Genomic DNA, 12,867 nt, shown 5'->3' with positions numbered 1-12,867 from the left:
CTTAAGTTCTGCTAGAGATTCCCTAGCAATCGCTGTGTGGTCTGGTAGAAGAAGCATTCTTCCTTAAGCAAGACACACAGGCCTCCTTCTTGGAGGAATAGAAGATCCAGCCCCCACTGATTCTGAAGCACTACTTCTGTGAGGGAAGTGATGGATTTCCAAGGACTATTCAATGCAGCGGAGGTCAGTATCAACCACAAAATGTAGGGAGCTTAGGTCTGCTTTAAAGGAGAGAATAGAGGCTATCCCCATTCCAAACCCTGCCAAGCCAAAAATAGATGCGAGGGTCACAGCTAGGACTGGTTGATGGTGTCCTTGAAGGTGTGGAGGTTGCCACCAAGCGATTAGGCAGGAGTTCATCATTACTGTGATAGAGGATTCAGGGTAGGACTATAACTAGCATACAGTATTCCTGGGACAAGGAAGCTATTGAAATACAGGCGTAAGGTCCATTCTCGAGTAAGCCCATTGGGTTCCATGGGGTGGAATGAGATACTTAGCTGAGGGCTTAGGTGTATCAGGGATGCAAGTAGAAGGGGCAAGGGTAAGATTCCCAACACAGATGCCAGAACCCGTGATAGACTAGAGGGTAAGGCCAACCTTCCAGTCTCCCCCCAGTCACACTCGGGAGGAGAATCGTTCTGGGAGGAGTTGTAGCTGGCATTTAGGGCCATGGGGTCACAATAGTGGGGGAGGGCTGCTCTCAGGCAAAGCCAGCAATGAGAAGTAAGGTTGGGGAAGGTTCTATTTAGGGAATGATAAGATTCTTCAACTATGGGCCACAGGGGGCTAAGAATAACAGGGGAATACATAGGAAGGTTGGGGGGCTGGGGGTCACATGGTAGGATTTGGTCCAGCAGTGGCTGAGGTCAGATTTGGTCCAGCAGTGGCTGAGGACTGATTTGGTCCAGCAGTATTTGGGGCTCTGGGTATGACCGGGGGCCGCAAGGCAGGGTTCGGTCCAACAGCGGCTGGGGCTCTGGGTATGGGTGATTTTTTGATGAGTAAAAGACCACCTGGGTCAAATCCATCCAAATAGTAACAGAATCCTCAAGTTTTTCCCGTCAACCAGCTATCATGGGTGGGTTGGATTATAGTGAGGTTGAGATACTGGCAGTTCCCCCTGTTGAATGGTCAGGTGTGTCCTGTCGAATCAACCTCACATGTGGTACAGCCATAAGAGTCCCATCTGAGTGTGAGCCATGGGTCAGAAACCCCAGGAACCCAGTTGGTGGCAAGGGTCTCAAAGTCCCAGTAAGCACAATAATAGTGATGGGGTTGGTTTCAATAAGATCTATCGGTATTTGAAGTGGGGCAGAGATAGTATCCACGCTGGTTCAGGCAAGGTTTTATGGGGGCCAAATCACAAGGGTAAGTTGTGAAGGAAGGGGCTCCTGATGTAGTGACGGACTTGATGTCACCCTGGTCTTCCCATCTCTGCAGAGTCCATTGCCAGGGTTGATGGGGATTAGGAGATTCTTGTGCTGAATTATGGGGTTGGCAGAGCAGGAAGTACAGAAACAGCAGGAGCCACATTTCTACAGGTCACTTGGAGCTTGAGTGGATTGGATGGGTGTTTATGGATAGTCTAGGAGTCAGTGTGTGGCAAGTCAGCAGGTGTTGCTTTCCGGATATGGGAATGGTGTATCCAGGGTCCAATCCTGTCCACTTTGAGTCCTGAGGAACAAAGAGAGTTACAAAAGGGTCCATCCACTGGGGCTGTCAGGAGCCTTTCTGATATCTTTTAACTCACACCCAGTTGCCAGGTTGTAAGGATGAGGGTCATAAGGGGCAGGATGAAAGAGGTCCTTGACTCAAGGCCAAAGGTCCTTCTGAAAATGTGCTAGACTCAGCACCATAGGCCGTAGTTCAGGAGGTATGTTTCTTCCTCTTAGGTTTGGGAGTGTGGGAAGAATGGGGGGGTAGGGAATCATAAAGGATTTCATAAGCAAGGTTAAGAATGAGGGTCCCAACAGGAACTATATGAACACAACTACAAAACACTCGCCACACAACTAAAACTAGACTTGAGCAATTGGAAAAACATTAACTGCTCATGGGTAGGACGAGCCAATATAATAAAAATGACCATCCTGCCCAAACTTATTTATCTATTTAGTGCCATACCCATGGAACTCCCAAAAAATTTCTTTACTGATTTGGAAAAAAACCATAACAAAGTTCATTTGGAATAACAAAAGATCAAGGATATCCAGGGAAATAATGAAAAAAAAAAACACTAATGAGGGGGGCCTAGCAGTCCCAGACCTCAAACTATATTACAAAGCAGCAGTCATCAAAACAATTTGGTACTGGCTAAGAGACAGAAAGGAGGATCAGTGGAATAGACTGGGGCAAGTGACCTCAGCCAGATAGTATACGATAAACCCAAAGATCCCAGGTCTTGGGACAAAAATTCACTATTTGATAAGAACTGCTGGGAAAATTGGAAGACAGTGTGGGAGAGATTAGGAATTGATCAACACCTGACACCCTACACCAAGATAAATTCAAAATGGGTGAAAGACTTAAACATAAAGAAGGAAACCATAAGTAAATTGGGTAAACACAGAATAGTATACATGTCAGACCTTTGGGAAGGGAAAGACTTTAAAACCAAGCAAGACATAGAAAGAATCACAAAATGTAAAATAAATAATTTCGACTACATCAAATTAAAAGGCTTTTGTACAAACAAAACCAATGTAACTAAAATCAGAAGGAAACAACAAATTGGGAAAAAATCTTCATAAAAACCTCTGACAAAGGTTTAATTACTCAAATTTATAAAGAGCTAAATCAATTGTACAAAAAATCAAGCCATTCCCCAATTGACAAATGGGCAAGGGACATGGATAGGCAGTTTTCAGATAAAGAAATCAAAACTATTAATAAGCACATGAAGAAGTGCTCCACATCTCTTATAATCAGAGAGATGCAAATCAAAACAACTCTGAGGTATCACCTCACACCTAGCAAATTGGCTAACATGACAGTTATGGAAAGTAATGAATGCTGGAGGGGATGTGGCAAAGTAGGGACATTTATTCATTGCTGGTGGAGTTGTGAATTGATCCAGCCATTCTGGAGGGCAATTTGGAACTATGCCCAAAGGGCGATAAAAGAATGTCTACCCTTTGATCCAGCCATAGCACTGCTGGGTCTGTACCCCAAAGAGATAAGGGACAAAAAGACTTGTACAAAAATATTCATAGCTGCGCTCTTTGTGATGGTCAAAAATTGGAAAATGAGGGGATGCCCATCAATTGCGGAATGGCTGAACAAATTGTGGTATATGTTGGTGATGGAATATTATTTTGCAAAAAGGAATAATAAAGTGGAGGAATTCCATGGAGACTGGAACGACCTCCAGGAAGTGATGCAGAGTGAGAGGAGCAGAACCAGGAGAACATTGTACACAGAGACCGATACACTGTGGTACAATCAAATATAATGAACTTCTCCATTAGTGGCAGTGTAATGTCCCTGCACAATCTGCAGGGATCAAGGAGAAAAAAACACTATCCATAAGCAGAGGACAAACTGAGGGAGTAGAAACACCGAGGAAAAGCAACTGCCTGACTACAATGGCTGAGGGGACATGACAGAGGAGAGACTGTGAGCGAACACTCTGATGCAAATACTAACAACATGGCAATGGGTTCAAGTCAAGAACACATGTGATACCAGTGGAATCACGTGTCAGCCACAGGGTGGGGGTGGGAGGGAGGAAAAGAAAATGATCTTTGTCTTTAATGAAAAATGCATGGAAATGATCAAATAAAATACTATTAAAAAAAAAAAAGAATGAGGGTCCCGGGGTATTCTGGGCTCGGAACAAGGCCAAGGGAAAGAGGGTCACCCAGTTTACACCAGTCTCAAGGACCAATTTGTTTAAAGTCTCCTTAATTGTTCTATTCATCCTCTCTACCTGACCTGAACTCTGGGGATTATATTCACAATGCAACTTCCAATTTGTCCCCAGAGCTGTGACCACCCCTTGTGTAATTTTATTCATGAAAGCCAGACCATTGTCTGAGGCAATGGTCTCAGGTAACCCATACTGAGTGATGATTTCTTTAAGAAGCTTCTTTGTAATTATTAATGCAGTTTCAGTCTTAGTTGGAAACACCTCTGGCCATCCTGAGAAGGTGTCAACTAGAACAAGGAGATAATTAAACCTAAACTTTCCTGGTTTTATTTCAGTAAAGTCAACTTCCCAATGTTGTCAAGGCCTTTGTACCCTTATTCTCTGAGCATTGTGTTTATCAGGTTTGGTTGCATGGAGGAGTTGGCATGCTGTGCAAGAGTCAACCAGCCAGTGAAGGAATTGGCTTCTCTCTCTATAATTGAGTTTGCCTTTGTCCAAGAGTTGGGCGAGTTTTTGGTCTCCTAGGTGGGAGAGGTGGTGCAAATGGGTAGTAAGGAGCTGCCGTAATGCCTCTGGAAGGAGCAGATTCCCTTTGGGGTAACAGTACCAAGCCCCCTCTGCTTGTCCTAGGCAGCTCTTAATCCAAGTAAGGTCTTCCTCAGTATATTGGGGTTTTCCATCCAGTGGTGGTGGGATGGTAGTTGCAGTGATGATCATGACTTGTTCCCGAGCTGCCTGTTTGGCCGCCCAATCTGCCAATCTGTTCCCTTGGGCCTCCAAGGAGTCTCCCTTTTGATGCCCAGGAATATGTGCCACAGACACTGCTTTTGGATCCCAAACTGCCAATAGGAGATCCTGGATTTCAGGAAGATTATGGACTGGGGCTCCACCAGAGGTAACAACCCCCTTTCCCAATATATTGGGGCATGCACATGTAGGGTGACAAAGGCATAGGTGCTGTTGATATATACTGTGGGTCTTTTCCACTCTGCCTTCCTAAGGGCTTGCATTAGGGCAAGCAACTCAGCTTTTTAGGCTGAGGTCCCTTTGGGTAAGGCTGCTGCCCACACAGTCTGCTGCATTCACGATGGCTGCTCCAGTCAAGCAATGCCATTTTCAAGAAAGCTGCTGCCGTCTGTGAATAGGATTAGGTCATTGTTTGGAAGGGGTTTGTCTTGTAACCCAGGTCGAGCAGTGATTGCTTCCGCTAAAACCTCTCCATAATCATGTATAGGGGCCAGACTGATAGGAGATAGTTTGGGCAGTAGGGTAGCTGGGTTGAGTGAAGAGATGATCCTGAACGAGATGCGTGAAGTATCTTTTAACAGTGACTGGTAATGTGCCAGTCTGGTGTGTGAAAACCAGTGGCTCAGTGGCTGTTTCAATACCCCTTCAATAGCATGGGTGGTAGAGAGAATTAGAGATTGTCCATAAGTCAGTTTGTCAGCATCCTTAGTTAACAAGGCAGCTGCGGCTACAGGGCGAAGACAAGGGGGACACCCAGCAGCTACGGGGTCAAGGTGTTTTGAAAGACATGCCACTGGTCTATTCCAGGGCCCTAACCTTTGGGTTAACACCCCTTTTGCAACCCCATGTTTCTCCTAGATAGAGTTAGAAGGGTTTTTTGGGATTTGGAAGTGTTAGAGCTGGAGCCTCAAGCATGGCCCTACAGAGGTGTTGGAAGGCCTTTTCGGCCTGTGAGGTCCATTCCCAGTCTGGCGATTCTCTGGTCAGATTGTATAAAGGCTGCGCAATTTCAGCAAAGATGGGTATCCACAATCTGCAATGCCCCACAGAGCCAAGGAACTCACAGAGCTGCCAAGCTGTGGAGGGACATGGAATGTGCAGAATTGTATCTTTCATGGCTTGAGTTAGACATCTATGGCCACGTTTTAGTTTATACCCAAAGAACTTGACATTCTCACTGGACCAGGGATGCCTTTTTGGCACTCACATGGTAGCCTAAGTTGTCCAAGGTCTTTAAAAGAGATAGGGTGGCTTGCTCGCAATCATCTGAGGTGTGGGCAGCCAAAAGAAGATCGTCCACATATTGGAGGAGGGTGACCTCAGGGTGGGTAGTTCAAAAATCTTGAAAGTCCTGAGCCAGGGCTTCACTGAACAGGGTGGGGCTACTTTTGAATCCCTGGGGTATTCTAATCCAGATGATTTGTCCAGAGATCTGGGTACTCTCATTAAACCATTCAAATGCAAAAATTGGCTGACTGGAGGGTGCCGGGGTAAGGTGAAGGTGATCTAGAGCAGTATACCAGGTCAAGGTGGGAGAGAGGGAGCCGAGTAAGGTGTAGGGGTTAGGCACAGTTGGGTGTTTGTCCTCAACTCTAGCATTCATTTCCCTTAGGTCCTGGACTGGGTGGTATTCTATCCCTCCTGGCTTCCAGATCGGTAGTAAGGGAGTATTCCAGGGGGAGTGAGAAGGTACCAGGATACCCAAGTTTAGGAATCTGTTGATCTGAGGGGTAACACCTCTTTCGGCCTCCTGAGTCATAGGGTATTGTTTAATCTGAATAGGCGTTGCATCTGGTTTTAAGGTGACAATGATGGGGGGTCTGTTTTTGGCTAGACCTACCCCAGAGAGCTCCACCCATACCCCAGGGACCCAATCCACCCATAATATATAGATGGAAGCTGGTGGTTACGAGTAGAGGGGCTCATAAAGGCGGTATTCTTCTGGGAGGGTTAAAGTCAAGATCTCTAAGGGGGTTCCAATATTTTCCATGACAGAAACTGCCGAGTCTGTAAAATGAATGTGGGCCACAATTTTGTGCAAGAGATCCCAGCCCAATAAGGGAGCAGGACTCTCTGGAATAATGAGAAAAGAATGGGATACCAGATAAGATCCTAGATTAATGGAGCGTTTTGTAGTCTAATTATAGCAGTGGTTTCCAGTGGCCCCTTGGACCCAACTAGCCTGTGAAGAAACATGCCCAAGGGGGTTCATAAGGACAGATTTTTCAGCTCCAGTGTCTACAAAAAATTTAACCAGTTTTCCCTCCACTTTAGCAGTTACCTAGGACTCGGGGAGGGATGACAAGTCCTGTCCTCTTCAATCCTCCTCTCCTTGAAGGGCGAGGATATTTTGCTTTCTCTCTTGCCCTCCCCCCCACTCATGACCCCCCGAGGAGTTGAGGGCAATTTTGTGCCCAGTGGCCCTCTTCACCACAGTTAAAGCACCCTTTCCTCTGCCCTGGTAGCCTTTGAGGGACAAGTCTATAGGTTATCCCCTGAGGTTTCAGATTACCCATTAGAGGAGTCTGAGGAGTCTGAACCAGGCTGGTTGCCAGGATGTGGGCCACCTCTCTTTGGCATCTACAGTCTTTCTGCCTCTCTTCCTGCCTGCATTTCTCTTCCCTTTCTTCTCTCCTTTTTTTCTCCTCTTTTTCTTCTAGATTCTTCCTTTTGGCCCTACCCTCCAGAGTTTCTCAGGTATTAAAAACCTTCTCTGCAATTCGTAAGAGGTCAGATATATTCTGTTTCCCTAAACCCTCTGTCTTCTGGAGCTTGCAGTGAATATCTGGTGCCGCTTGGTTAGCAAAGGCTAAAAGGATGGCAGCCTGACTAGTTTTTGCTTGGGGGTCCATGGGGGTATATAGCCAGAATGCCTCTTGCAGATGTTCTAAAAAGGCTGCCAGACTTTCATCCATCCCTTACCTAACTAAATTAGCCTTGGCCAAATTAGTGGGTTTACGGTCCGCCGCTGGGAAACCAGTCATGAGAATCTGGCAATAGACACGGAGATGCTCCCTACCTTCAGGTTGCTCAAAATCCCAATTGGGATGAGTGAGAGGGAAGGCTTCTTCAATGAGGTGTTGCTGGGTCTTGCGATGGCCTTCAACCTCATTAGGCACATTTCTGTGGGCCTCCACAGATGCGTTCATGCTCTTTAAGGATGAAAAGGACCTGTAAAAGCTGCTGACAATCATTCCAAGTGGGACTGTGGGTAGACATAATAGATTCATATAGATCGATAAGTTTGTGAGGCTCCTGGGAAAAAGGAGGGTTTGGGGTCTTCCAATTATAGAGGTCACTAGAGGAAAATGGCCAATATTGGTAAAGACAGGGGGCCTCTGGAACTGAAGGGCCCATGACCTGCACAGGTACGATGACACTAGTAGAAGAAGGTTTCTCAGCCTCGGGGTCTGGGGTTGATGCCCTCCCTCTTCCCCTTGTGTGACTTTTTGGGAGACTAGAGTAGGGGCTAGTAGCTGTGACTGACTTCCCTGGAAGATGATTTAGATCAGGATACAAGGGGGTATAAGGAGGCAGGGAAGGATTGGGGGGAGGGGGGAGTATTGTCTGAATCCTGTAAAACTGGTTTCTTGGGTGAGGAATGGGGAGAAGTGGTTGCCTGTAGTTGTAGGACCAGAACTCGGGGAGAGTCCTGCCTTGTGGGAGGGGTAGGCAAGGGGAAGGTTGCTAAGTTTATAGGAAAGGCTGTAACCACAATGGTGAGTTCAGAGCCAGATCCAGCTAGGTGATTATATATGGGGCCTGATCTGGGTGACTGGAGGGTCCAGGGTCCAGGATACAGGAAGTGAGGCAGAAGATGACCCCCAAGTTAAAGGTGCCTCCCTTTGGCCATCCAAGCTCAAGGGTAGACCAATTCAAATCACAATAGGTGACAAGGTGTCCCTTCTTAACAGTGAGGGAGAGATTCTGGGCTTGCTCCTTAAAGATGGAGAAGTGAGCCAGGACCATATCTAAGGGGGTTGATGTCTATTGTCCCATGAGGACTATTAAAGGCCCAAATATAGAAAGCCACACGAGACAAACAATAAAGGCCAGACAACAAATAGATGTGGAAAACAAACAACAGAGATACAGACTTTCACTAGGTTTCGGGGCAGGCAAAAGTACACTCCCCTGACCCCAGGGGCTTATCTTAAAGATCCTATTCCTCAGCACCTCTGCCAGAATGGAAATTTTTCACACTCACTGTCTAACAGTGCTCCTTAGGACTCATTGGATCCTCAGAGGACTCGAACCTCTGTTGCAGGGACCCAGTCCCTGTCCCAAGTACAACTTGGGCAGGGGGCCTCTAACCACCCCTAAGTTTCTGTCCCAAGACCACCTTGGGTGGGGGGCCTCTAACTACCCCAAAGTTCCTACTGAGCTATCTTAACAAATCCTCTAGAAGAGAAACCTCTCAGTCTCTCTAAACAACACTTCCGCTTCCTGGCCTTTCTGACCCGGCCCCTCGTGGGACTCAGGAACAGCGTACTTGGCAGGTCCTCACTCAGAAACAGATGAAAGGGGGCCTTTATAGATCTGACTTGGCAATAGGCTGTCTCCTTATAATCAGAGGAGCACGGAATCTGTCAGCCATTTAGCCATATGCCACAATCCAGACTCTCCCTTCCCCATACACATTTACACAGATAGACACACTCAGATTTCCCTTCAAGGATACAAATACCTTTTCCACTGTGTGGTCCAAACCTTTGGAATCCCTGAAAAGCCCCCAAATGTTCTGTCTGGTTCTGGTTCAAATTCCAAGGAGGAGACACACACGGTAATGCAATACAAAAGAAGTACTTTATTCAAGCTATAGCCTGGGCCTCCACAAGAAGTGAAAGACCTCGAGCATTGTGTGAGCCTGGTTTATATAGAGGGGATATATAGAAGTGGGGGGGGTTGTCCTGATACCCAGGTGCCAAAAGGGAAGACACATCGATCTTAGCCTTTGCTACCCAGATGTTTAACATATGATCATGGTGACCTAGGTCAGGTCAGTGACCCCAGAGAACCTTGTGAAACCTGAAGTTCTGAGATAACATATCCTTGTGAACCTACATAAATTAGGACATGTCACCCTTAGTTCTTGGGACAAGAGGCCAATTAGGGGGTCATCTGGAGAGCAAGTTCTCATGATATCAGTCTGTTCCTTCACACTGAGCAGATAAGAAGTTACTTTTGGAGTCAGAGGACCTGAGTTCAATTCTGTTCCTGCCCCTTCTTATGGGTTCTCAATCAAAATACTTAAACTTTCTAGTTCTTAACCTTACTAATTCTAATCAAAGAAACCTGTGATCTCTGAACAAATTCCCACCTGACTGCATTCCTTTGGATTTTTCTATCATGCCCTTAAGAACCCCATCCACTTGCAAGATCACATCAGTCTTGGTTCACATACCTCATCAGTACCCTCTGATCCTGTGACCTCTCTGATTGGAGAGTAAAGTAGAGGGAGTTCTTAGAAGCTCCATTAAAGGAGGGTACTTATGTTGTGGGAGGCTTTAGGTGAGCCCCTGGAGTTCAGGACGGGTACCCTTTGCAAGAATGCAAGAATCCAAAACTTAGCTTAAAAATAAAAAAAGAGTTATTAATTTAGAGAGTAACGTTGAAAAGTCAGGAAACAGGCTCAAGTGTGGACTCTGCCTCCCCAAAGGGATGGATTCTGGGTCTTTTTATACCCCATTGGCAATATATGCTATAGAACCAGAGTAGGGTATGAATTCAGGCAGAAGTTGGGTGTTGGTCTCCTGATCAGGTTAAGAGCAGTTTTATGTACTGAAGACATAGGGTTTTGTGAGAATTAAAATTAACATACAATAACAAGTATTATATTTATAATATTTAATAAAATAAAAACTAGAGTTAAAAGAGAGCTAACTAACGCAAGCCACAAGAAAGAAAAGAGGAAGAGAGGGTGGAGACACCAAACCATATACAAATGTGACCCTGTACATTGGTGGAGAGAGGAGAGGAATTCTGGGAAATATTGAAGGACTTCTGGGAGATTAAATCTAAATTATTAAATTAAGTCAAAATTATAATTTACAGTTTGTCCGGGAATAGCTTAGGGGACAAGTCAGTATCCTATATTACAACCTGATGGTTTGGGACATAACCAGAGTATGTAGAGCTGTGTCCATCTCAAAATCTATGGGAAAATTTAAGGGGAATATTTCTCTTAGGGGAATTTTTAATTGTGAGTCTTTGATGTTCAGGGTCACTTTTCCCTCAGCATTAACAAGAATGTAAGGAAGAAGAGGGATTTTCCTATGTACAGTTTGACCTGAAGCACTTCTATAATTTGGTGTGTATAAAGGGAAACCCAGAGTCCCATGTCATTTAGACCAGGTATCTCTTCATTTTCCATCCAGCTGTTTTCCTTTTGACTTGTCTGCCCCACACCCTTAGTAGTACCTTTCTCCTTTCCAGCTTCATTTTGTGGGTTGCCTTCTCAATTAAGCTCCTTAAGGTCATAGACTTTATTTCTTATTCTATTCTCAATACTTAGCACAGTGCCTGGCACATAACAGGTATTTAATAAATGTTTATTGATTGACTATTTATTGATTAAATTTGGCTTTAAATGTACATGGTACTATATACTATATATGTAGACACATGTACATAATATTTACAATTAAAAACATTGGGCTTATCTGTCATTTAGTCATCATGTAGACATAATAATAGTCTTTTAGTGTATGATCTGCCAATTTCTGTTTGAGATGTTTTTATCTACCAAGTATCTTCTTTATTCAGTTCCTTAGAAAAAAATGATAAAGCTCTCTCAAGCTCCCCAGTCGAGCTATCCCAGGATGTCAAATGGCATTGTGACCCTCCAAATAAGAACCTACAACCACCTAGCTTGTGCCTATGAGCCTACTTGACATATTTTCTTTTAATAACTCAAAGCTGAATGTTGAGTGATCCTGAAATTAAGGTCAGCTTCTGGTGGTTGTTTATATCAGCTGTCAGAATGTAGAATAAAAAATGGCTTTTATGGGTTTGCTTTTTATTGTTTTCCAGGGCAATGTCACTTTTTCCTGCTCAGAACCACAAATCGTTCCCATCACGTTTGTCAACTCCAGCAGCAGTTATTTGTTACTGCCCGGCACCCCCCAAATTGATGGGCTCTCGGTGAGTTTCCAGTTTCGAACTTGGAACAGAGATGGTCTGCTCCTGTCAACAGCACTGTCAGAGGATTCTGGAATCCTGCTGCTCTATCTAGAAGATGGCTTGCTGAGGCTTGTTATCCAGAAAATGACAGAACGCTCCATGGAAATCCCCACAGGTATCTTATCCTTCTCATATCCTAGTTAAATGTGTTTTTTAGTCATCAAACTAATCTTACCAAAAAGTTTTGATATGAATTCAAAAGGAGAGCCACCCATCACAGAGACAAATGATTGCTGTCTCTTTTTCAGGCCTTTTTAAATCTGAATTTTAGCCTTTAGGAATGGCAGCCAATCAATCATTCATACATTATTCAGGTACTTTACTACTCTATTTTTAATTAATTCTTTTAGTAATTGCTGGGTGTTTAATATGTCCAGACTCATACTGTATGACATGGCAGTACATTATGGTACAAATTAAAAAAAATAAAAGAAGGAAACTGTAGAATTAAAGGTGAAGCAAATTATAAGGATATTGATAAACAGCTAGTAAGTGAACTATAAATTTGAACAAATCAATAGAAAAGATTTTATCATGACTTGTTATCATAGATCCATAAATCCATGGTCCAAAAACACTATTTTAAAATATTATTTTTATTGTCTTTAGCAGCCTTTCTCTTTGTCCTTTGGGCATGATGAGTTATTTTTTAATTACTTCCTTTCAATTAGCATTTACTTTTTCTCTTTCTCATCATCCCTTACATGTATATTCAGAGACATTTTAGGAATTGTTCATTAGAAACAGAGATGGACAATAACCTACTCAGGGTCATTATAGGATTGTCCTAAGAAATGTGACTTTAACCTTAGTTCCTCTTTTTAATAGCTACATAAACAGCATTGCATCTTTTACTCATGTTTGTACAGTTTACTGGTAGTTAGTGATGGCTCAGAGTGGGGAGGGATTCATCTTTTCTGATATATAGATTTCACCTTGAATTGTGCTTCCTTTAAATAAAGTTTATGATGTTCTCTTAAATTATGGAGGAGGAGGGTAAATTTACTGAAACAGTATCTCTCTGCATGAAGAACAGCAAGTAAAGAGATCTGTTTTTTAATTTAAGT

The 12,867-nt window shown here is 44.1% G+C and overlaps 1 protein-coding gene across 2 annotated transcripts in view; it reads left to right on the top strand.

The window, feature by feature from the left end:
* The window catches only part of CNTNAP5 (contactin associated protein family member 5), a 908,736-nt gene that overhangs the window by 447,349 nt on the left and 448,520 nt on the right, over positions 1 to 12,867 (top strand). For both annotated transcript variants that reach the window (XM_056793728.1, XM_056793729.1), the window contains exon 8: positions 11,651 to 11,915. In XM_056793728.1, coding sequence (XP_056649706.1) covers positions 11,651 to 11,915 — 265 coding nt within the window. The remainder of the gene's footprint in view (positions 1 to 11,650; positions 11,916 to 12,867) is intronic.

Source organism: Monodelphis domestica, chromosome 4 (genome assembly GCF_027887165.1).
Source record: "Monodelphis domestica isolate mMonDom1 chromosome 4, mMonDom1.pri, whole genome shotgun sequence".
NCBI lineage: Eukaryota > Metazoa > Chordata > Mammalia > Didelphimorphia > Didelphidae > Monodelphis > Monodelphis domestica.
This window is presented reverse-complemented; position numbering and strand designations above follow the sequence as displayed.